Source organism: Lutra lutra, chromosome 17 (genome assembly GCF_902655055.1).
Source record: "Lutra lutra chromosome 17, mLutLut1.2, whole genome shotgun sequence".
Taxonomy (NCBI): Eukaryota; Metazoa; Chordata; class Mammalia; order Carnivora; family Mustelidae; genus Lutra; species Lutra lutra.
In genome coordinates this window covers 53,727,659-53,751,316 of record NC_062294.1, presented here as the reverse complement: position 1 = coordinate 53,751,316, position 23,658 = coordinate 53,727,659, and the positions used below count along the sequence as shown (strand labels likewise).

General features: G+C 53.9%; 3 protein-coding genes across 8 annotated transcripts; all 3 read left to right on the top strand.

Moving 5' to 3' along the window:
• The first annotated feature begins 319 nt into the window (after positions 1 to 319).
• KLK12 (kallikrein related peptidase 12) lies at positions 320 to 8,383 on the top strand. Of its 6 annotated transcripts, none has more exons than XM_047712383.1 (6): positions 1,913 to 2,001; positions 3,893 to 3,948; positions 4,398 to 4,524; positions 5,539 to 5,795; positions 6,707 to 6,840; positions 7,753 to 8,383. In XM_047712383.1, the coding sequence occupies exons 1-6, from the start codon at positions 1,940 to 1,942 to the stop codon at positions 7,906 to 7,908; spliced, it is 792 nt and encodes a 263-aa protein (XP_047568339.1). In that variant the 5' UTR covers positions 1,913 to 1,939; the 3' UTR covers positions 7,909 to 8,383. The 6 variants fall into 6 exon arrangements, with proteins under 6 accessions (XP_047568340.1, XP_047568339.1, XP_047568338.1 ...); XM_047712382.1 differs by having other exon boundaries at positions 5,536 to 5,795; XM_047712380.1 differs by having other exon boundaries at positions 4,398 to 4,557.
• Positions 8,384 to 9,790: 1,407 nt separating this feature from the next.
• On the top strand, positions 9,791 to 13,533 carry KLK11 (kallikrein related peptidase 11). Its single transcript, XM_047711557.1, has 6 exons — positions 9,791 to 9,860; positions 10,667 to 10,741; positions 11,197 to 11,353; positions 11,724 to 11,989; positions 12,531 to 12,667; positions 13,092 to 13,533. The coding sequence occupies exons 2-6, from the start codon at positions 10,702 to 10,704 to the stop codon at positions 13,242 to 13,244; spliced, it is 753 nt and encodes a 250-aa protein (XP_047567513.1). The 5' UTR covers positions 9,791 to 9,860; positions 10,667 to 10,701; the 3' UTR covers positions 13,245 to 13,533.
• A 2,024-nt stretch (positions 13,534 to 15,557) lies between these two features.
• KLK10 (kallikrein related peptidase 10) lies at positions 15,558 to 20,835 on the top strand. The gene is made up of 6 exons (XM_047711556.1): positions 15,558 to 15,684; positions 16,137 to 16,241; positions 16,932 to 17,115; positions 17,725 to 17,999; positions 18,153 to 18,286; positions 18,826 to 20,835. Exons 2-6 carry the CDS (start codon positions 16,151 to 16,153, stop codon positions 18,976 to 18,978), a joined length of 837 nt encoding a protein of 278 aa, XP_047567512.1. The 5' UTR covers positions 15,558 to 15,684; positions 16,137 to 16,150; the 3' UTR covers positions 18,979 to 20,835.
• Positions 20,836 to 23,658: the final 2,823 nt, after the last annotated feature.

The window sequence follows — 23,658 nt, the reverse complement described above, 5'->3', positions numbered from 1 at the left end:
AGATTCAGTGTCCCAAGGATCCAGAGCAGAGGACCGGATGAGAGGTGGGGATACAAGATGGAGTGAGTAGGGTCTGAGAACAGGTTGGTGGGACAGTTGGGGAGCTGTTGGATGCACAGACCTGAAGCCGGGAGAAACTAAGAACCACCCCACCCCAGGTGACATGTGAAACTGTCCTGTGTATGCAGTCAATGCCAAGAAGAAGGCTTAGGATGGGCCCCGGGAACGCCCTTGTTTATAAAGTCACTGGGGGAGGAAAAAAGGCCTATTCATAACTGAGAGGCAAAAAGTGGGAGGGAAACCAGAAATGCATGAAGGAGGAAGGAGCAGGCCACGTGGAAGGCTGCCTGAAGGCTGAGTAAGGTGAAGACCAGGAGACCACGGGATTGCCCAACATGGAAGTCTCCAGAGACCCAAAAAGACCACAAGCCATGGGGGCAAACGGTGAGTAGATTTCCATGGATAAGTTTGGCTGGAAAGGATGGAAGAGAAAGGAGGGCAGGCTCTGAGAGGGGTGGGGGCCACTGGTTTTTATGTGACTCTGTGGTCCCAGTGTCACCCAGTAGAAAGGCACACAGGGCATCTCGAAATGTTTGTTGAGTGAATGCATGAGTGAATGAATGGGACAGAGAAATAGGAGAGAGAGAGGTATAGAGATAGAGACAGAAGACAAAGTACAGCACCAAGCCATAACTGAGAAAAAAAGTTCTTCACAGCTGAGAACAAAAGATTCTGTCATGTAAGTCAGCTTTGAAAATTCCTTCTCCAGAAAGAAAATGGGAAGGGTTATTTTGAGACTGTCTCCAGTTAATGTACCTGATATCCTCACCCATGTTTTGTTGCCTTGTTTGACAATCCCAAGAGGAAGTGGTGTGTGGACAGGGAGCTGCCTCACAGCCCCATCTTTCAGATGAACAAACTGAGGTCCAGCCAAAGCCTGATGGTCCCCCAGTGAACCATGGCATGAACTGAAGTTTCAGCCCAGTCTGTAGGATTCCAAAAGCTATCCTACTTTGGAAACTATAGGAACATTCCTACATTCCTCTCTTCACCCCTGTACTTAGTCAGTTAGCCATTCATCTGTCCATCCACATCTTTGGACAATGATTGATGATATAGGCTCTGGAGACAGCCTGTTTGAGTTCAAACTCTGGCTCTGGCACTTACCAGCTGCGTGACTGAGGGCGAGTGATTTTAATCTAGTCCTGCCTCAGGTTCCACATGGTGATGGTCTCTATGCTGTGGGCCCTCGCCCCAGGTGTCAGCATAGCTGAGTCCTCTCTTGGGAACAGGCTGCATTTCAAGCTTACAATGATGCCCGGGAGTCAAGTATGGAGCTCAGCACTTGAGAGCTCTGGGGGGCTTCCCAGGGAAGGTAGTGAAGGTGCTCGGAGCTTGCGCTGAGCACGGGAGGTGTGAGCGTGAGGCTGTGAGCCAGTCCATGCCCTCTTGAAGCCTCCAGCTACAAAAGAAGGGATTGACTTTTTCCAGAAGCCACAAGCTGCAACTGTGTGTCAAAAGAGAACCACTAAGTAGCCACTCCCCACTCCCTAGAGCCCCGACACCACCAACCTGCCTTTTATCCTGGTGAATGTGCCTGTTCTGGACATTTCACATCCATGGGATCATACAAGATGTGGCCTTTGTGACTGACCTCTTTCACCGGGTGCACGGTTTTCAAAGTTCATCCACATTGTGGCAGTTATCAGTGCTTTACTCCTTTTTCCAGCTGAATAATATCCCATGGTCCGGAAAGACCACATTTTTTTTTTAAGATTTTTTATTTATTTATTTGACAGACAGAGATTACAAGTAGGCAGAGAGGCAGGCAGAGAGAGGGGGGAAGCAGGCACCCCGCTGAGCAGAGAGCCTGATGTGGGGCTCTCGATCCCAGGACCTGAGATCATGACCTGAGGCTTTAACCCACTGAGCCACCCAGATGCCCCCGGAAAGACCACATTTTGTTTACCATTCATCATGGGATAGACATCAGCCTAATGGGTATGGAGTCTCTTCTGCGGGGGAAGAAAATGTCCTGGAATTAGATTGTGGTGATGTTGGCACAGTGTGTCGAATGCGCTGGAATTCACTGAGTTGTGAACTTGAAAATGGTTCAAGTGCTAAGTCTTATGTTATGTGAGTTTTACTTTAAAAAAGTAGAGGCTCAGGGTGCCTGGGTGGCTCAGGGGGTTAAGCCTCTGTCTTCCGCCCAGGTCATGATCTCAAGGTCCTGGGATCGATTGAGCCCCTCAACGGGTTCCCTGCTCAGCGGGAAGCCTGCTTCTCCCTCTCCCACTCCCCCTGCTTGTGTTCCCTCTCCCGCTGAGTCTTTCTCTGTCAAATAAATAAATAAAATCTTAAAAAAAAAAAAAGTAGAGGCCGAAAGAGAAGATGAGAAAGTGGGGGAGAGAGAGAGGGAGAGGGAGAGATCTGTATGGGAGCCATAGGTTTGGGGTTTTTTGCCAATATTTTATTTTATAGATTTCTTATTATTTGTAAGTAATTTCTATACCCAACGTGGGGTTTGAACTTCGAACCCTAAGATCAAGAGTTAGCATGCTCTACTGACTGAGCCAGTCAGGTGCCCCTGCCAGTATTTTAAAATCAGGAAATGTCTTACCATAAATTTAAATTTCCAGCTTCTCTTGAAACCTGGCAGTGCTGGTGTGTGTCCAGAGGGTAGCTCCGGACTGGAGCTGAGGGCGAATTTTATTACATGTAATTTGCATTTCAGTAAACGCACAGAGCCCCAGAAATCCAGAAGTAGAGAGGGTTTGAGTTATGCGGTGCCTCAAAGCAAATCAAAAGCAGAAGACAGCACAGATTGTCTTGTCCCTGGTTCTCCCTAGGTCCCCTGTCCCTTTTTTTCTCAGTGGAAGCCTTCATGCAGAAAAACAAAACAAAACAAAACAAAACCCAGAAACTTTCATGGAATGAGATAAACCGACCCCACACAGATAGTGGGATTCTCTGCAGGCAACAGGGTGGACTGTGTGTTGAGAAAATTCAATTAGAATCAACTCCAGTTTGGAAACCTCTTCAGTCTCTTCCTGATCACCGATTTCGAAATCTCTTCCTTCTCTTCTCTATCTGGTCTCTCTCTGTTCTTGCTTTCCCTGTCTCTCCCTTCCAGGGTTCTGAGCTCTTAGCCACTCACCCTCCTGAGTATCCCCTGCACCCGGTGGGGAGGGGCCTGGGTGTTGGCACCACACCCTCCCTGAGCCTTCCTCACTGGGAATGGGGATTCTGAACTCAGCTCCCAGATCACCTTGAGTCATGGGTCTTTGGTGCCGGCTTGGACAGGAGGGGAGAAGAAGTGGGGTCGGGTCCCCCCCCACACAACCATCCTGGTCCCTTGCCCTGCTCCCCTCCATTTAGTTTTAAAGCTCAATTAGGTGCCATTAGCTGAGAAGAGTTTCTATAGGATTAGAAGGTGCCCCACCCCATGTCTTCCTGGTCCCCTTCCCTCAACCCGGAAATTGCATGGGCTGGGACAAAGAGAGTTAAAAGCTGTGTCAGCTGCCGGTCTGGGACAGACAGACAGAAGGAGGGGGACAGGTGGGGCAGCATGACAGCTGGCTGAGAAGCCAGGTGGACAGTGGGAGAGTTGACTGGCAGCGTGGCAGGTGGATGACAGGACAGGCAGGTAGTGGACAGACAGCAGAGACAGACAGGCTGAAACTGTGACAGCCACATGGAGGACTCAGTATGCAGAGGGACAAGGTGAGGAGGGGGCAGGTGGTCACCAACGGGGTGACACCCAAGACAAACAGAGAGGGGGATAGGCAGGCATCCTGTCCTCTTGGCATTTTGCTGGTGGGAGGGGTGGGCAAAGCATGGGGTGGGTTGACAGGGACAGGGCCATCTCTGAGTTTCCACCCACATTTCCCAGGACCTGGAGGCGGGCCATCCTGGGTTTCAGCATCCTACTGCTCCTTTCTGTTACTGGTGAGTTCCCCAGGGGGACAGGGGCCCCATCTCCCCTTCCAGGTCTGGTCCCCCCCAACCTGGCACAGAGGAGGGCAGGGGGCTACCTCTGTGCCTCCTATCAACTCCAGTTTTCCAGGTCCTGTCACCACTATCTTTTGATCTGTCTCTCCTGTGTCTTCCTGTCACTATGCTTCTGTCCTTTTTCTCTCTGTGTATCTCTGTCTCTGTCTTCCTCTTAACTTTAAGTAACTCTCTTTTTCTCTTTCTCTTCCTTTCTGTGTCTCTGGGCATTGCTGGGTCTTTTCATATTTGTCACTGGGTCTGTGTCTCCCTGTCCCTAACTCCCTCAGGGGCTCTGTCTTTCTCTCACCTCTCTGTGTCTTCATCTCTGCATCTCTCTTCCTATCTCTGACTCCCAATCTCTAGATCTCTGACCCCATCTCTCTGGTCCACACCCCTGTCCTTAGGGCTCAGTCAACCAGCCAAAGAGAAGATTACCGAAGGCCAGGAGTGTGCCCGTCACTCGCAGCCTTGGCAGGTGGGGCTGTTTGAGAGCACCAACCTGCGCTGTGGGGGGGTCCTCATTGATCGCAGGTGGGTCCTCACAGCGGCTCACTGCAGTGGCAGGTAAGCTCCTGTCTGGGTGGTCCCTTCCAGGGGTAGGCAAAGGAAGGATGGTGGGAAGGGGAGCTCTCAGTGTTGGGATCAGGAGAAGGGAGAGCCAAGGAGTAAGGAGATGGTCCTGGAACAAGAAGGTCTGAGGTCAGACAAAGAGTAGGACTTCCTCAACAATGGGCCTGGGGTAGGGCTAGGCGGGGTGGGTGGGTGGAGGGCAGGAAGGGTCCTGGAACCTACCCACCCACAGGCTCCCATTCCCGTGTGTTCCCTTTCCTTTCCAGATAACCTCTGTCACCATCCCAGCCATGCCCAGTCTGGGCAACCTCTCTGGGCCTCAGTGGTCCCATCTGTAAATGAGGGGATTGGGCTTTCTAGGTCTGAAACTCTGAGGTTTTTTCTTTTTTTTTTTTAAGATTTATTTATTTATTTGACAGAGAGAGAGATCACAAGTAGGCAGAGAGGCAGGCAGAGAGAGAGAAGGGGAAGCAGGCTTCCCGCTGAGCAGAGACCGCCCCCCCATGCGGGACTTGATCCCAGGACCCTGAGATCATGACATGAGCCGAAGGCAGAGGCTTAACCCACTGAACCACGCAGGCGCCCCTGAGGTTTTTTTCAAAAGGGAAGTCTCAGAAATGAAGAGATGGATTGATTCGGAGACCGAACAGAGAGAGTCCACTCGTTACACACTCGCTCCTTCAGCTGAAGTTGCTGACAGCCCAGGCAGCCTCTAGGTGGTGGGAACAGAGCAGTGAGCATGACAGTTGGATGTCTCTGCCTCAGCTAAGAGAATCAGGAAGGGACAGAGAGGCACGGGCTCGGGGAGCACAAGTAGGCAAATGGGAAATGGAAAGATGGTGATAGAGGTGGGAGATAGAGCAAGCTTGTGAGAGAGTAAGGACAGACACTGAGGGGCAGAGCAGTGGAGAGAGGTTGGAGGGCCTGGGCGCCAGGGCCAGCCCACCCTCACTGAGCCATCTTGACCCTCAGCAGGTACTGGGTGCGCCTGGGGGAGCACAGCCTCAGCAGGCTGGACTGGACAGAGCAGATACGGCGCAGCGGCTTCTCCGTGACCCACCCCGGCTACCAGGGAGCCCAGCATAACCATGACAATGACCTCCGGCTCCTACGATTGGGCACCCCCGTCCGCTTGACTCGCAGTGTCCAGCCTTTGCCCCTGCCCACCACCTGTGCAGCGGCTGGCACCAAGTGCCAGATCTCAGGATGGGGCATCACCAATCAACCATGGAGTAAGGGGGCATCAGGGTCAGGGCTCAGGATGGGCAAAGTCTGGGGTGTAGGGCCTCATGCCACTTCAGCAGAAGGATGCATTAGGGTCAAACATGAGGATTGTGGTTTGGGATCAGAGATCATGGTGCACCAGGGATCCTGGGAGTCAAAATGGCTAAGGGGTTGGGTATAGAGTCAGAAGTCATGGGTCGGGATGTGGCTGGAGGCCAGAGTGATGGCAGGGGTCATCAGACTGGAGCAAAAGACATTTATAAATAAGATCTTGGGGTCATGGGTCATGGACTCTAGTGTTAGAGATCACTGTAGAGTTGAGGACTTGGGATCCAGATGTTGCACAAGCTGGCCATAATCTGAGGGTGGAAACTGGGATTCAATTGGGGATCACTGGCCTGGGATTGGAAGCCCTAGAGGTTAGGGGTCATGAGGTCTAGGGTCAAATAAACAGGGATCATAAGTCACTTTGGAGCTGGAACCAATGGCTTTTTGCTTGAGTTTGGAAGTTTAAGAGAAGACAAGGAATGTGGGGTCTGGACACAGAGAGGGAACATGAGGTTAAGCTGGGATCTAAGGATAACAAGATTGAAGGTAAAAGGTCACAGCATCTGGAATTTAAGAAGAAAAGTGGGTCTGGATTCGTTGCTTCTGAGGTTGGAGGGACAAAGGGTGTCTTGAGTTAAGGCACTCAGAGTCATAGGTTAAAGGTCGGGAGACTGGGTCAATGAACTGGGGCAAGGGTCACTATCAAATGAAGTCATAAATATGAAATTTAGACGTTTGCAGATTGTAGTGGGGGGGGGTTCACAGGAAAAGGGCAGGGTATAGACTCATATTTGGCTTCCTTGAGTAGAGGGAGGTGGCCCCCAAGTGGGGAACTTTGGGAAACCCTATGGATTCTATCTTCCACCCCCAGACCCATTCCCGGACCTGCTCCAATGCCTCAATGTCTCCATCGTTTCCAGTGCGACCTGCCAGACTGTGTTCCCTGGGAGAATCACGGACAACATGGTGTGTGCCATAGGCACGGAAGGGGCAGACGCCTGCCAGGTGAGTGAATGTAGGCAATGCGTGGTCACTCAAGGGAGGACGTTTGGGACAGAGCAGGGAGGATGGGGGGCAGACAGAGGTGGTCAGAAAGGGGAGGTGCAGGATAAGGCAGGGAGAGCAAGGAGATGGAGGTCAGAGAGGAGGGGTGGGTGGTGGAAAACAGAGGGAGGGAGGGAACAGAGAAGGAAAGATGGGAGGGGCACAGGAGAGGGAGAGGAAGAGAAGACGAGGGAAGGCCAAAAGGTGGCAGGGACTTGGAACTGAGGTGTGTAACCAGTTGTCTCTCCCCATACTGTCCTGCAACTGATGTTGGCCCAGGCGAAAGTGAGAGGATCTAGGATGGAGGCAGGAAAGGAGGCTGGTGGACTCTTCTGCGCTCGAATTCTGCTACCTTGCTCCCTGGGGTCCTCCAGGTTGGAGGCTGCCCCACCCTACTGGCTAAGGCTCCAGGCTTTGTGCCTGAGAGAACATTTATAGCTCCCGACTTCCTTTGCTGGGATTGGTCACTGATGGTGGTACTCTTTCCCTCATTGGTCAGGACCCCAGCCAGTCGTCCTCTACAGAACTCCTGTTCTTCACCTCCTTTGCTGGGATTGGTCACTGAAGATAGTGTCTTCACTCATTGGCCAGAGCTCTAGCCATTGTCCTTGAGAGACCCCCTCCCCCACCTTCTATGGAGTCCTGCTTTCCCTGGGCTTGGCCACCTGGGGATGGTGTGCAGTGCGTTCTTCCCGGCTGCTCAGTCATTGTTGTGGGGGGAAGACGGGAAGCACAGCAGTGCTCTTCTCTGCTAACCAGCCTTGGAACCTCTGTCTTCAAGGCCTGGAAATGGGTGTGGGGATCGGGGAAAGGACAATGGGCACAGGATTTCTCCCTTATTCATTCGGTGTTTCTTCTCTTTCTGCATTCTAGGGCGACTCTGGGGGCCCCCTGGTGTGCGGGGGAGTCCTTCAGGGTCTGGTGTCCTGGGGGACTGTGGAGCCTTGTGGGCAAAAAGGCATCCCAGGGGTCTACACCAATATTTGCAAATATGTGGACTGGATCCGGATGGTACTGAGGAACAACTAACCTGCCTCCATCTCCACCGCTCAGCTTGGGGGCCACACTGACTGATCCTCAGAGCACCAATGCCGCCTCCGTTATCATACCTGGCTCCCACTCTTCTTGGGCTGAGGATCTTCTTCCAAGAACAACTCCAGCCAGCCCTTCTAAGTCCCATGGTTGGGGGAGGAAGGAATTTAATTTTTCCTAGAATAAATGTAACTATTGCTCTGTCTTGTCTCTTGGATATCCCCCTGCTGGTGGACGCAGGAGGGAGGCTCATGGGTTCCCCTGCCCACAGGTGTAGGAATAGAGAACACAGGATGAGAGTTTTCCCTTAGGGGTCACACAGGAATGCAGTAGAAAAGGTTACTTACAACAAAAATAGGTCCCATTTTTTTCTCCAACCAGCGGTTTGGGAACAGTGTCCATGAAGGTCCCAAGGGGGGAAATTATTGGTCCCAAAATACCAAATGAAAATTGCAAAATAAAAATTCATGACCATTTAATTAAATGTCTATAAAATGTAACATTCTTCCACCTTCCCAATTCCAACTTGGCTTTGCTGGAGTTGTTGAGCACACATTATATTTAATGTGGAATGTGGGTTCATTTTAATATGTCTGTGATGATGGAAGGCAGGGTGTAGCCTTGGAAAGCAAGAGGACCCAGCCTAGGTCTTAAAATAGTCCTGCCCACCCCTTGGGTTCTGTCTTCACTGCCATCCAGGAGATGCCAAGGGAGCTTCTCCCCAGTGAATGGAAGGGAAATTTGAGATGGGAGAGTGACAGGTGATGGTGACAGCGTGGGAATTCTTGGGTGCCTGCTGTGCTGGGCTCTCCTGGAGTCTTCATCCCAAACACCCCAAGGCAGGGCTGTCCCCCCCATCTCACAGATGAAGAAACTGAGCCTCACGGGGGTGGAGTTCCTTGGCTCACGTCACTGTGGTAGGAAGAGCCAGAGCCGGGGTTTGAGGCCAGGGTGGCTGCCTGAGGAACCCATACCTGGTCGTCTTGCCCCACTTCTGGTTAGGGGAGAGAGGAGGGCCAGACAGAGAGGCAGGAGATCTCACTGATAACAAGCAGGCCCGGAGATAGAGGGATCGGCAGACAGGAAATTGAGGTGGCTCAGATTTGGAAGTCATCGGACCCGAGTCTCACAGCGAGTAAGTGCCACAGCTGGGTTTGGGGGGTCCCAGGGTTCCCGGGGGAGGCAGAGGCAGGAGAGGCGAGTGGAGGGAAGGTGGACAGAAGTGAAGCCCCAGAGGAGCGCTAGGGGTTGGGGCCTTGCTGAGGGCTGACTCCCTTTCCCGGGCCTTGACTCCCACAGGCCCCGACCTGCCTCCCCCACCCTCTGGTCCTGCCCCTTTGGCTGGCAGCAGCCCCACCTCTGTGACGCCCCAGTTTCCCCCCTCCTTGGAATGGAGAAGGGAGGGCCCCGAGGAAGCCAGGGGCCCACCTGGGCTTGGGCTGTGGGGAAGGAGGAGGAGGGACAGGAGGAGAGACACAGAGCCTGGAGAACAAGGCGGAGGGAGAGAGAGAGAGAAGGAGGTGGAGGGAGGCAGAGACAGAGAGACACAAAGAAAGATAAAGAATTAGAGGAGTCCTTCAGAGAGAGACTGAGAGAGACAGAGATAGACAGAAAGACAGAAAGGCACAAGCACGGAGAGCAAAAGGAGAAATATGGCCACAGAGTTACAGAAAGGAAGCAACCGCCAAAGATGAAGAGAGACAGACCCAGAAGGATGCAGGCGGAAGGAGAACCAGAGAGAAGAGGGGCTTGGAGAGGTGACAGAGGCAGGCGGGCAGGTGCACACACCCCACCCCCAGGGCAGTAAGGCAGGGCGAGGAGGCCCAGTCATCCGGGCCACCCGCACCTGCCTTCCGCCTGATGCTCTGACCCAATCTGCCTCTGACCCAAACCACCGCAGCTGCCGCCGCCACCCCCAGCCGGCACCCAGAGCCCTAGTCCCAGAGCCTGTGAGTCGGGGAGGGAAGGGAAGACCCTCTTGCAGGGGTCTGCGCTCCCACAGCGAGCCAGGCCTCCTCTGCCTCCGCGCCATTTCTCCCTCTGCTCTGTCCTTCCTGGCTTGGGCGGGTGCTCTCTGCTTCTGTGTCTCCTACTGGCTGCCCTGCCCCCAACTTCAGTGACCTCCGATCCCTGCTTTGATAGCTGAATCCAGCCCTCCACCCCACCTCCCTGCAGGCCAGGGCAGCCGAGGGCACTGGCTCTTCCCCGGACCAGCCCCACCCAGTTCCATCTGTCTGTCCTTCAAAGGGGCAGGGATTCAGAAGGACAGGGTCGGAGCACTGTCCTTAGTAGGCTGAGCCCCCTACTGCACACCCTGGCAGCTCTCAAAGGGCCTATAGCACCCCGGGGTGAATGCGGAATGGCCCTGGGGGGTGCTGGCTAGGTCTCAGGTGGGCAAGAAGGAAAACATTCTCCCAGATGCATCTCACAGGTATCATGGCTGACTTAAAACAGGGCCAGCCAAACCCTTGCCCAGCTAAAGACCCTCCCAGCATCAGCCACATCCTTCCTGGCTATGGCTACAGAGAAGCTTTTAGCTGAGATTGGCCCCTCCAAGGCCACCTTGATACCAGATTTTTTTTTTTTTTAAAGCTTTGGAGGCTGGGACATGGTGAGAACTTGGGCATTCCTCCAACCCTGTTGTTTCTCCCTGGGGAGAGCCAGAGCAAGCAGGGGAGGGAGGAGAGGGCATGAGCCAGTCCCTCCCCAGTCTCCCCATAAAGTGATTGGGCCCCTTGTCCCTTCTTGTTCCCAGAAGAACGTGGGGCCTGCCCTTCCCCTCTCCAGGCCATGATGATTCTTCAGTTAATCATGCTTGCTCTGGTGACAGGTATGATGGGGGATACAGGAGGGCAAAGGCCTCCCTCTCTGGTCTCTGGGGTCCCTCAACCCTCTATGTCTGGATGGTGACCGAGCCAATGCTGAAGATACAGAATAACCCACCGGGCATCCAAATGGGTATAGGAGCCATAGTAAGGTCCTGAATGCCCCTTGCTGGGACAAGCATAATCCCTTTAGACGCTAGAATGGGGAGAGGTCAAGGAGGGTCTCAAGGGAGGGGCTGGGGCAACTGTTGTGTGGCAGAAGACAGCACAGAACGGTAGTTATTGACCAACCAGCAGCGAAGGATTTCAGTCATTTAATACCTGGTCCATCCAGACGATGTATTTCAGCGGGACACCAGGCTGGGACCCAGGCCACCCACCCCTTCTCTGTTCTCCCCGCCCCCACTTCTGGGAGTTGTCTCATGCCTGAACCCCCTCTTTTGCCCTCACTCCCCTCCAGGGCATGTAGGGGGAGAAACCAGGATCATCAAGGGGTACGAGTGCTCTCCTCATTCCCAGCCCTGGCAGGTGGCTCTGTTCCAGAAGACACGGCTGCTCTGTGGGGCAACTCTCATCGCTCCCAAATGGCTCCTCACAGCAGCTCACTGCCGCAAGCCGTGGGTGCGGGGGCTGGGGCGGGCCGGCAGGGGGCTGGAGATGGAGAGATGGATGGAGAGGGGTTTGGGGATGAGGAGGACGTGGTGGGGTCCAAGATGGACATGGATGATGGACACTGAGCCGGGATGGAAGGACGGAAGGCGTTGGACCTGGGATGGTGCTGGGAGGGGGGTTGGGTGCTGGGATGGGGATATGGTTGGGAAGGAGGCTTCCGTGGGAAGTGGGAATGAATGAGGTCAGAAGGGGAGATATGTTGCTTTGTTCTCTCAGGTGCTCTCATCCCTCCCCTCTCCGCCATGTCTCTCCCCTCCTCCCCTCTCCTGCCTCTCCCCTGCCTTCCATCTCTGACCGCCATCTCTCCCACCTCAGCCGATATGTAGTTCATCTGGGGGAACACAACCTCCAGCGGCGGGATGGCTGTGAGCAGACCCGAATGGCCACCGAGTCCTTCCCCCACCCAGACTTCAACAACAGCCTCCCCAACAAAGACCACCGCAATGACATCATGCTGGTGAAGATGGCAACCGCAGCCTTCATCACTGGGGCCGTGCGACCGCTCACCCTGTCGTCGCGCTGTGTCACTGCAGGCACCCGCTGCCTCATTTCGGGCTGGGGCACCACGTCCAGCCCCCAGTGTAGGGGCTCCAGAGGGGGACATGGAGGGGAGGGATGGGTGATCCTGATTGTGGAAGGACAGAGGGAACCAGAGGAGCCTTCAGAGGGGAGATTCCCAGAGTACAAGAGTATGAGAGGGGGCTTCCTGGGGGTGCCAGTGGCGGGATAAGTCAAAAAGAAGAGGGAAAGTGTAAGAGCCAGGTAGGGTAGAGACTAAAGTCTTAGCCTGGGGGTCAGACAGACATGATGTGCCATACATGTGCTCACTGTAGGACCTCAGGCACGTGGCTTTGCATCTGAACCCTGGTTTTCTTCTCTGTAAAATGAGGATGATCTCACCCACCTACCAGGGCTGGATCAGAGATAGTGTATATAGAACGAATGCCATAATACATTTACTCGCTAGCATTACCCGTGCTGTTGCTAGGAGCACAGAGATGAGTTGGGTGCGAGCAAGAAGGACGGGGACTGGCTGTAGTGTGTGGGCAGAGCAGGCACTGCAGCGTGGGGAACGGGGCCAGGGTCCCTCGTTTTCCACATCCGTTCATGCCGTTTCCACAGTGCACTTGCCCCATACGTTACGATGCGCCAACATCACCATCATTAAGCACGAGGAGTGTGAGAAGGCCTACCCCGGCAACATCACAGACACCATGGTGTGTGCCAGTGTTCGGGAAGAGGGCAAGGACTCCTGCCAGGTCAGGGGACAGGGCCTGGGTCTCCAGCCGCATCCCCATTCCTGTCTCCTACCTCAACCATCTCTTCATCTGCAGCCACAACCTCATTCCCAACCCTGACCCTGTCTCACCCTGCCACCCCAACTCCATGTCCACCCCTAGTTCCCATTCCTAACCTCCACGGGATCCCCAGCTCCATCCCCATTCCCACCCCTATTTCTAGCCCCAACATCCCCCAATCAACCCTAACCCCATCTTTATTGCCACCCATACTTCAGCCTCATCCCCCAGCATCTCGTGAACCCCACCCTCAATCTCCACCCCACTCCTAACACCATCCCTACAACATCCCAGCACCCCCTCCTCCCTACCACAATGCCCAACCCTGTCCCCCTCCCATGGCCAAGCCACTTTTCTGACCGGTTGTCTCTCTCTCCATACCTAGGGTGACTCTGGGGGACCTCTGGTGTGTGATGGGTCTCTTCAAGGCATTATCTCCTGGGGCCAGGATCCGTGTGCTGTCACCAGAAAGCCTGGTGTCTATACAAAGGTCTGCAAATATGTAGACTGGATCCAGAAGACTATGGATAATAACTAGCCAGGACCAGCCCAACACCCCCAATCTCTACTTGGTGATGTGACTCTTACTCATTCTGTTAATAGTCAAGCCTGAGCGAGGATGCTTTTATGTATTTTCTTTTCAGCCTCCTGAACAATGAGAGAGTCTGTAGCTTAATAATCTGCTTGGGGTTTGGAATCAGTGAGGCCCGGGTTCAAATCTTGTCTTGTATTAATTTGTGATTCTGGAAGAGATAAAAGTTGTTTTGTTCACTGTTGTATCCTTGAGCCCCAAAGACAGCTTCTGGCATGCACCAAGGTTTCAATAAATACTTGCTGGACGAACGAATCTTTGGAGTGCTTTATATGCCAGACCCTGATCTAAGGGCTTTTAAACATATCAACTAACTTAATCTTCACAAGATTCAGTGCCATTATTATGCCCATTTTGCAGATGAGGAAACTGAACACAGAGAAACTAGCCACGTGCTCAGTCACACAGCCAGTAAGGAGAAAAGCAAGGAATCTAAAGCAATGTCTCCTTTTTTCATTCTTTTCTTTTCTTTCTTTCTTCCTTTTCTTTTTTCTTTTTATTTTTTAAAAGATTTTATTTATTTATTTGACAGAGAGAGATCACAAGTAGGCAGAGCAGCAGGGAGGGGGGGGGAAGCAGGCTCCCTGTTGAGCAGAGAGCCGGATGTGGGGCTTGATCCTTGGACCCTGGGATCATGACCTGAGCCAAAGGCAGAGGCTTAACCCACTGAGCCACACAGGCACCCCAACTTTTTTCTTTTTTTAAAGCAAAGTGATTTCTTAACTACCAAGCTAAACTGCCTTGACTGAGGCTCAGTTTTCTTATCTGTAAAATTGTGCACTTAAAGGAATGATAGCACAGTAGGTAAGTTAGCCTGCCCATAATTAAGAAAAGGAGCTCCCAACTGTTTTTCTTTCCAACCTCCAGGCGAGGTAGTTTCCCCAGACTTGTGCTGGTCTGTAGGACAGCCACTAACCACGTGGGGCCTTCTAAATTAAAATAACCTAAAATGAGAAAAGGAGTTCTTCGGTCACACTCGCCACATATCAGATGCTCTGTAGCCACATCTGACTGCTGTACTGAATAGCTCATAGAGGGCACTTCCCCTGTTGTAGAGAGTTCACCTGGATAGCACAGAGCTGGACAACCTCTGTAGTTAACTCAGTTCCCACTGGAGAAGATGCCCCACAACTAGTCCAGAGCTCAGGATCTTTTTTTGACGCCCTGCTCGCCTTTCAGGGGAGGTTGCTGCCATGAGGAGTAAGAGCCCGGAGCTGGAACTGGGGCCTCCTGGTTGTTAGGTAGACTTGCTATGTGACCTTCTGTGAGTCACTGCCTTCTCTGAGCCTCAGTTCCTCACCTGAAAGGAGGGAGTTGGTCCAGGTGATACTGACGCACCTCTGTGGCCTTGGCCTCCTGTGATTCACGGCCCGTGTGTCATATGAAGGCACACTGATGGCAGGAAGGATCTGATGGGACCACACTTGGGTGTGATCTGCTGCCCTCCCCCCCTCAACCCGCCCCCTGCAGGAGAAGGAAGAGCGGTGCTAGTCACTGGGGCCCACAGTGAGCCCACTGCTCAGGGCTCAGCACAGAGCTCCACACCGGCTCTGGGGCTCTGCCTCCCTCTCTGCTCCCCTTCCATCTCTGTGATTTCTTCCTCTCCTCTTCCTCCTCCTCCTCCTCCTTCTTCTTTTTAAAGATTTTATTTATTTATTTGACAGAGATCACAAGTAGGCAGAGAGGCAGGCAGAGAGAGAGAGGAGGAAGCAGGCTCCCCACTGAACAGAAAGTTCGATGTGGGGCTCGATCCCAGGGGGCCTTGATCCCAGTCTGGCAGAGGTTTTAACCCACTGAGCTCCCCAGGTGCCCCTATGTGATTTCTTCTTTTCCTTGTCTCTGTGTGTCTCAGTCTTTAAGTCTTCTATCCTTTCCTTCCATCTGTCTTATCTCTGGCCTCCCTCTTTCCTGGCGGGCATTCTGCTTTTCTCAGTCATTAGGTAGGCATTTCCTTGTTTATTTTCCTCTCTCTTGGTGGTAATCACCTCTCTCCAATGCTATCTCTGAGACCCTGAGGCTACCCAGGGACAAGGCATCCTCTCTCCCCACCTGAGAAGGCATTTTGGAACAGGAGACCTGGGGAATCCCCATGCGGTCTAGCTCCAAAAAGGGTGTTTGGGGCTCTAGAAGAAGCCTGTATTCCCGGGGCCCCTCCCAGAGCAGGAATCTGGGGCCCAGGTTGGGTGCCAGTCCCACCCACGGTATAATTAGGGAGAGGGAAAGGAGGGAGTGAATCCCTGGGGGGAGGGTGGGGAAATTTCCGGGCTCTTTGAGGTTAAAAGGGAAGGCCAGGCCAGGGGTCCCAGGCCACAGGATTTCAGCAGCCCACTCGGCAGGGCAGAGCCACTTCTGGGTCTCCTCCTTCCTTCCCAGCATCGACTCCCAGGTGAGGTGGGATGCACCTCACCTTAGTAGGGACGTGTTGTGAGAGCATGGGTGGGGACCTTCGGGTCGCGGGCAGCCCTGGTTGAGCCTCAGTTTCCCTATCTATGGCATGCGCCTCTGAACCTCGGACCCCCGTCCACCTGTGAAGGAGGGCGAACCCCAAAGGCTGCTGGGCAGACAGTCCGGGAAAGCTCGGGCTGGGACCTCGCTCCCCCTTCGGGCGTAGGGAGGTCAGGAGGACGCCACAAGAGGCGTCATTAGGGTAATTGTGCCCGTATTGGGTGTTCCGGGCCCCAATCGCCTGTCTGTTGGTCCGCCCCTGAGGTTGTGGGCCGACATTTTCAGCGGGTCCGTGCGGGCTGGCTTGGCCCAGGTCGGGCAGATGGGCGAGGTGGGGTGGGGGTGGGGGTGTCTCTGACGCGGTATCTGTTTTAATTCGTCCTGGCCCCCCAGTCTCAGTCCTGGCCATGGGACTCCCGCACGGCCACCTGTGCACCGCCTCTAGCGCCCGGGCCCTGTCGAGGCTGCTGCTGCCGCTGCTCGTGACGCAACTGTGGGGTGAGGCGGGGAACAGGGCTTGGCCGGAGGTCCCCGGGAGAGTGTGCTCTCATCACCAGCCCCCGCGCACCGCGCCTCCTCTGGGGACCCCAGCACCCACCCGCGGATCCAGAGGAGGCTCGGGCCTAATTCCGCCCTGCCCCTCTCCGAGCTCCTCGCCAGGGGATCCCGACCCCAGCACTCAGCCTGGATCCCGACTCCTTTCTCGCCGCGGCTTACTTTCCCGGCCCCTTACTAACCCCGGCCCCTCTCTCAGTCCCATTCTGTCCCCGCCCCTTCTTACTCCTCCCGTTCCTCCCCAATCTTGCCCTACTGCTCTGCCCTCGCCCCTCTCTCTCTCCACCTGCTGCGCGCATCCCGCCCCTGCTCCGCAAGCTCCGTCGCGTTCTGTCGTCGCCCCCTGGTGGCCCCGTCGCGTTCCATTCCCGCTCTGCTCCGGGCGCTGCCCTCTGTCCCTGTCCCTGTCCCTCCAGACCCACCCAGTTCGCTCTCCTAGCCCTAGTCCGCTCTAATCCTGCCTCCTTCCCCTTTCCCGCTGTTTTTCTCCTGCCACTTCCATTCGGTTCCTGCAGGAACCCCAATTTGCACGCCCCCAGCTTCCTTGGTTTTAGCTGCGGGGCCCCCCAGCTCCGGCCCTAAACCCAGCCCTTGTCCTGCCTGCTCTGATCTCCACCCCTTTTCTTTCTCCAGCCGCGGAGGCGGTGCTGCTCCCCAGAAACGACACCGGCGTGGACCTTGTGGCCTCCGGCGCTCCTTGCGCACGCGGTTCGCAGCCCTGGCAGGTCTCCCTCTTCAGTGGCCTCTCGTTCCACTGCGCGGGCGTCCTGGTGGACAAGAGTTGGGTGCTCACAGCCGCGCACTGCCGGAACAACAAGTAAGGGGAGATCCTCGGGGCAGCCACTGAGGGGCTGTGGAGCAGGTCCCTGGGAGGAAGCGGGAAGGGCTGGGGCACTTGAGTCCATGTGCGAGTCAGTGCTGGAGGACTTCCCGTAGGAGGAGAGGTGGGGTAGTGCTGTGGCCGCCAGGGGGCGGTGTAGTCCTTCTGAACGTTTCTGGGCCTTCGGCCACCCCTGTCTTGCTGAAACTCCTTGGGTTCTGTTGAAGTGTAGATAGTTGTACGCCACAGACAGAAGTCAGGATCTGGTGTGGTTAGTAATTTCCAACTAAGGAAATTGTTCACCTTATGAGCTGCCACTGAGGGAGGAAGGAAGAGAGGCTTACCCCAGCACTCAATTCTTGCGGAGCTCAGAGACCCAAACGTCTAATCATTCTTTTCTGTTTCCCAAGAATTCAAGCCTCCAGCTCCACCCCCACCCTCCACCTCCTCCCTCAGACCCAGGAGTCCTCACCCTCAAACCCCTCCTCCCTTAGACCCCAGAGTCCAGACTCCTACCCTGCTACTAGTACCCTCCTTCCCAGGGACTCAGAGTCTGGTCCCAGTCCCTAACGAGGCTTTGCCCTCATATATCTCTTCCCTCCCTAGTCCTCTATGGGCTCGCATTGGGGACGACCACCTGCTCCTCCTCCAGGGCGAGCAGCTCCGCCGGACCACTCGCCACGTCATCCACCCCAAGTACCACCAGGTCTCAGGCCCCATCCTGCCGAGGCGGACAGACGAGCATGACCTCATGCTGCTGAAGCTGGCCAGGCCCGCTGTGCTGGGGCCTCGCATCCAGACCCTGCGCCTGCCCTACCGCTGTGCCCAGCCCGGAGACGAGTGCCAGGTCGCTGGCTGGGGTACCACGGCTACCCGAAGAGGCAAGAGTGGGGGTCCCTGAGGCCCGTATCCCGGGGAATACCTTGAGGGCCAGGACGATGGGTCTGAGGGAGGAGGGGGTTGGGGGCGTGGACTCCTGGGTCCTGGAGGATTAAGGGCTGGCCACCGGTTTACCTACTGTTTCCTCCCATCAGTGAAGTACAACAAGGGCCTGAGTTGCTCCAGGGTCACTGTCCTGAGCTCTAAAGAGTGCGAGGTCTTCTACCCTGGTGTTGTCACCAACAACATGATGTGTGCAGGACTGGACCAGGGTCAGGACCCCTGCCAGGTAGGGACTGGCTGGGGTGGGTCTCTGATGCATGGGAGCTAGGATAGGGAAGTTATGAGAAATCAGAAGGCTCCATCGCTGTCCCCAACCCCAGCCCAGAGTCATCCCTGTGTCCAACACTATCCCATCCCTACCCCAACTTCATTCCCGTCTCTGACTCTATCTGCTCCGCTCACCTGTTTGTGCCTGGCCCTACCCACTTCCCACCCCATCCTCAACTGCATTTCCACCTTCTGACTATTCCTAAACCCCGACCCCATCCCTACCTCTCCATCTGTCTTCATTCCCTCACCTGCCACAAGCTGTGATCCCAGCGGCAATGCGTTTCCATTCTCATCCCCCATCCGATATCCACGGCCGCCAGTCCAGCCCCATCCCAACCCAGCTCATACTTAATTCCAACCCCACCCCAAGCTCTTCTTTACCCAAACATAACTCCAACCCTGCCCAAACCCTTTCCTTCCCTATCACTATCCCAGACCCTCAAGTGACAGCCCTTGGATCGCTGTATTTATTGGATCTCTCCCCCCACCCCCCAGAGTGACTCCGGTGGCCCTCTGGTCTGTGACCAGACCCTGCAGGGCATCCTTTCATGGGGTGTCTACCCCTGCGGCTCAGCTCAGCATCCAGCGGTTTACACCCAGATCTGCAAATACAGCTCCTGGATAGAGAAAACCATACACTCCAACTGACCCAGAGGCCCTGCCACTCCACCAGCTGCCGTCTTGCTCCTTCCTTCACAGTTGCGGGGGCTGAATTCTCCCCCTGTTCTGTTCAAACCTCCACTGCCCAACACCTGCTAACATCTCTCCTCATCTCCCCCTGCCTACTGCTGCTCTTTCCACACTTTGAAGCCAAAGTGTCAATAGAGGTGGTCAAGTTTAATTCAAGAGAAGCAAGGAAGCTGGTGGTCACCCAGCATCTGAGAGAAGTTGTCACTCACTCAGCCTGCCTCCCTCTGCTAATCCCTGCTGTGTGACCTCGGGCAAGCAGAGTAACCTGTCTGGGCCTCTGTTTCTTCATCTGGAAGATGGGGACAATGGAGTGCCTGCCTCAGAGGCATTGTGAAGAGACGATCATACAACATGACCATACAACACGAGTGCATAGGTTGCTATGGTAACTGTTAGTAAAGCATTAACATAGGGGGTGGCAAGCCCTGACTGAATGTTCCCTGTTGTCATGATCTGTGAGCAGGTCCTGGTGAGGATGAACGTATGTAACTTCGTGTCCTGGGGAGAAAAGCACAGAAGTAGCACCCCCATCCCAGGACCCCAAGCCCCATCCTCCACATCCCCATCCCTCAGGGCTGATGGGAGAATCACACTCCCCACCCTCCCCTCAAGGTCTATGAAGCACCCCTTAACCACTTCCTTCCTCCCTCCCACTGTTCCCCACGTCTGGGTCCACCCAGCACCAGTTCCTCCTGTCCCAGCAGGAGCTGGGCCACCTCTGAGTCATCTAATCCCTTCTCTGCCTTCCTGGGGCCACTAGAACCCAAGGGACCTCACCACAGATCCACCTCAGCCTCCAAGACCAGAGGAACCCGCCCCACCTTAGTTGCTAAGTTCAAGGAAAGAAGTCCTCTGAGATTTAGGGGAAGTTTTTTGTTGAGATCCCTCTCCATTCTCTCACCAATCGCAAGCCCCAGTCCCAGCTCCACCATATCCCCATTCTCCTCTGAGCCCCTCACCACCCCCAGTCCACCACCATCCCCACCCTATCCCAAATTGGCTTGGAAATTTCGCCCTGGAAATATGGAAGGAGAAGGGTTCTTTACCTTTCGCAGAAAGTGTCTCCATGTAAATATTCCTACGCTGGGGGTGTATTCTACACAGAATCCAGGCAGAGCTAACCACTGTTTGGGAACCTCCATTTAGCCTGGACTCTGGAGACGTAACATCAGCTGAACATACGCACAACAGAGATGTTCCACTTCTGAGCACCTATTATATGGCAGGGGGGATGCTGGGCACTGAGAACATAGTGGTGACCACCACCACGAGGTCTTTGCCCCTACAGAGCCCACGGAAGACTGGCACATAGTCTCCAGCTCCCTTCCTCTGCCCCCATTAGCACACCCAGGAAACGCCAATCAGACATATCAGCTAAATTTGTCATGCAACACTCGAAGAGGTGGGAACTTGATTCGTTTTTAAAGGCACATCACCCATCCCTTTAGTCATCATACTACAAGTGTTTACTGAGCTGTGTCCTACTCTAGGTCCTGGAGATGAATCAGTCCGAGTTCTACCCTCAAGGAGCTGCTAGTCAGGTCAGGGATACAGGCAAGGTTTCCATTCTTGTCATTCAGGTTTCTACGCAAATGTCACCTCCTCAGGCCTTCCAGGATTGCCCTGGCTAAAGGGGTCCCCTGCGTCACCAGGAAAACAGTCCATTGCTGGGCTTATTTCTTTTGCAGCACTTGTTAGAACTGGAATGACCTCATTTGTTTGTTTACTGCATAATGGTCTGTCACCTGTCTCTCCCGACTCAGTCCATGAAAGCAGGGACTCTGATTTATTCACTAGTGATTTTTCTTTTTTTAAAAAATTATTTAAATCATTTACTTGTCAGAGAGACAGAGAGAGAGAGAGAGAGAGAGAGAGAGAGAGAGAGCACAAGCAGGGGGAGCGGCAGACAGAGGAAGAAGCAGGCTCCGCCAAGGAGCCAGACATGGGACTCAATCCCAGGACCCTGAGATCACAACCCGAGCTGAAGGCAGAAGCTTAACTGACAGAGCCACCCAGGCGCCCCACTAGTGATTGTTCTTTAAGTACCTGGTACAGTGCCTGGCACACGGAAGCAACTCAATGCATCGATGGATTAACAACACAAATTGATCATTGCTAGAAGGAGGCATGGGGTGCCCTAAGGAGAGGCCATGGACTCTTTCTGAAGGACTCAGGGAAGACTTCTCAGATCAGGGGACATTTGCATGGGGTTTAAAAGGATAAGTAGGAGTGTACTAGGTAGAGAAGGAAATGTATTTCTGTCACTTACTTTGTGACCTTGAGAAAATTACTGGAATGTTCTCTTCATCTCAGTTTTCCCCTCTGTGGAGTAGGGTTGAAGAGTGAGAATTAAATGAGATAGTATACATGAAACCTGCCAGGCACAGAGTACAGTCAATAAATGTAGCTATTGGGGCACCTGGGTGGCTCAATGGGTTAAGCCTCTACCTTCCGCCCAGGTCATGATCTCAGGGTTCTGGGATCGAGCCCCGCATGGGGCTCTCTGCTCAGCAGGGAGCCTGCTTCCCCCTCTCTTTCTGCCTGCCTCTCTGCCTACTTGTGATCTTTCTTTCTGTCAATTAAAAAAATAAAATCTTTAAGAAAAAATAAATGTAGCTATCAAGGGTCACCTCAGTGGCTCAGTGGGTTGGGCATCGGACTCTTGGTCTCAGCTCAGGTCTTGCTCTCAGAGTCCTGAGTTTGAGCCCGGTGTTGGGCTCCATGCTGGATATGGAGCCTACTTTAAAAAAATAAATAATTTTTTTAAAAAAGGTAGCTATGGAGATGTTATCAGAAGCGGTTAGTATGACACACAGTGTCTCTTCAGTTTCAGTCTCTACTCTTCCATCCCTGTCCGGAGAGAGAACAAGACGCTGTATAACCATGAGTGATGTGTATTGTAATTGAGGCAGTGTAGGGCTCTAGAGGAGAGGGATAGACTTAACACATGTGTTGAATGCCGGCTATGTGCTGCTCGCTGTTGTAAGTACTGCATGTGGGTTAATTCACTCAATCACCCCCCCAACCTGGATTACTATTACTTCTTAATATATAGGCCAACTGAGAGAGGTCCAGTGACTTGCCCAAAGTCACACACTTCATAATGGCCAGCACTGAGATCTGGACCCAGGTGGTCCAGTTTCAGAGTCCATGCTCTAAACCAAGTGACGCATTCCAGGGGAGCCCAGACCCAGAGTGATAATCAGGTTTACAGCAATAGAAAGTGGAGGAGCCTGTGAGTGTCCAGGGGAGGAAAAGATGCATTCTTCCTTGAGAAATCAGAGGAGACCTCTTGGAGGAGGGTGCATTTAGATTGAATCTTGAAGGACGAGTAGGAGTGTACCAGGAAAAGAATATGGAGAAAGACATTCACTCATTTAATTAACATCTCCTGAGGCCTCCTGAGAGCTCAGCCCCAAATGGGTGATCTGGGGACATAGAGTTGAATCATATCTGGGCTTGGCCCTGCAGGTCTGCCTACCTGATGAGGAGGAGGGATGGGGAGAGAGGCAGGTGGGATGGACTGATGGGGACAGTGGAGGGGAGGAGATGAAAAATCTGGTGGTGTTAAGAAAAAAGGAAACTGCTTAGTTCCAGGCAGGCTGGGCACGTGGGTCTTGGGTGATAAGATTATGAAGAAAGGCGTAGGATAGTTTATGACAAGAGTGAGTCAATCCAGTTGGGACCATATTTCCTCAACCTTCTAGGAGAGGCCTTTGTCCTTGCAGGAAGGGGCCCAAATGCCCAGAACAGGGAGGGCTCTGTAGGGGGTGCACACGTGCGTGGCTTCTTGTGGTCTGTGTCTTTCTTTCCCTCTCTCTCCTTCCCTCACCCTGAGTCCTTCTGTACCTCTGTCCTTCTCTCTTTTCTTAATTTGCTCTCTTTCCCTGTCTTGCCCAATCCGGCCTGCCTTCCTACTGAGTCTCTGTTCTTTCTCCCAATCCTCACCTGCTTTTGTGTGTGTGGAGGGGAAAGGGGGTCCTCCTACGTATCCCTCCAGCCTGACCCAGGCACCGGTCCTAGCTCACCACAGCTTCATTCAAGATAAATCTGCTTCCATTTCAGGACCCAGCCTTAGGGATCACCTTTCTCTCCCTCTTCCTTCCTTCCTTCCTTTTTTTTTTTTTTAAGATTTTATTCATTTATTTGGCAGACAGAGATCACAAGCAGGCAGAGAGGTAGGCAGAGAGAGAGGGGGAAGAAGGCTCCCCGCTGAGCAGAGAGCCTGACGAGGGGCTCGATCCCAGGACCCTGAGATCATGACCTGAGCCGAAGGCAGAGGCTTAACCCACTGAGCCACCTAGGCACCCCTCTCTCCATCTTCCTCTTCCAGACCCCAGAATATCCTGCATCCAGGTCCTGCATCCTGACATCATGGGAATGAGGGTTCCCCTCTCTGGAGATCTCAGGAAGACTCCACATCCCAGGGCTCCTCCCTCATTCATCTCATCCCTGGCCCAGCAGGCCACCAGCTCATCCGGCTGGTGGGGGGGGGGGGGTTCCCCTGCATTACCTCCATTTCCAAGGCCCCCAGTCAAGGCTCCAGGGCTTCCCCCTCCCCCTGGGACGTTTCCCAACCCAGATTAATCACCAGGGCGGCCCCAGAGAGGAGGAAGGAGATCGCATGGCTTACCTTCA

Bases quoted from the DNA above. Each gene is read 5' to 3' on its own strand.
- KLK11 (XM_047711557.1), top strand. From the start codon at position 10,702: ATGATGATTCTTCAGTTAATCATGCTTGCTCTGGTGACAG. The intron at 11,990-12,530 runs GTAGGGGCTCCA...CCGTTTCCACAG, and splicing joins CACCACGTCCAGCCCCCAGT to TGCACTTGCCCCATACGTTA. The intron at 12,668-13,091 runs GTCAGGGGACAG...CTCCATACCTAG, and splicing joins AGGGCAAGGACTCCTGCCAG to GGTGACTCTGGGGGACCTCT.
- KLK12 (XM_047712379.1), top strand. From the start codon at position 1,940: ATGCCCCCGGAAAGACCACATTTTGTTTACCATTCATCATGGGATAGA. The intron at 3,949-4,397 runs GTGAGTTCCCCA...CCCTGTCCTTAG, and splicing joins ACTGCTCCTTTCTGTTACTG to GGCTCAGTCAACCAGCCAAA. The intron at 5,796-6,706 runs GTAAGGGGGCAT...TTCCACCCCCAG, and splicing joins CATCACCAATCAACCATGGA to ACCCATTCCCGGACCTGCTC.
- KLK10 (XM_047711556.1), top strand. From the start codon at position 16,151: ATGGGACTCCCGCACGGCCACCTGTGCACCGCCTCTAGCGCCCGGGCC. The intron at 16,242-16,931 runs GTGAGGCGGGGA...TTCTTTCTCCAG, and splicing joins GCTCGTGACGCAACTGTGGG to CCGCGGAGGCGGTGCTGCTC. The intron at 18,287-18,825 runs GTAGGGACTGGC...CCCACCCCCCAG, and splicing joins AGGGTCAGGACCCCTGCCAG to AGTGACTCCGGTGGCCCTCT.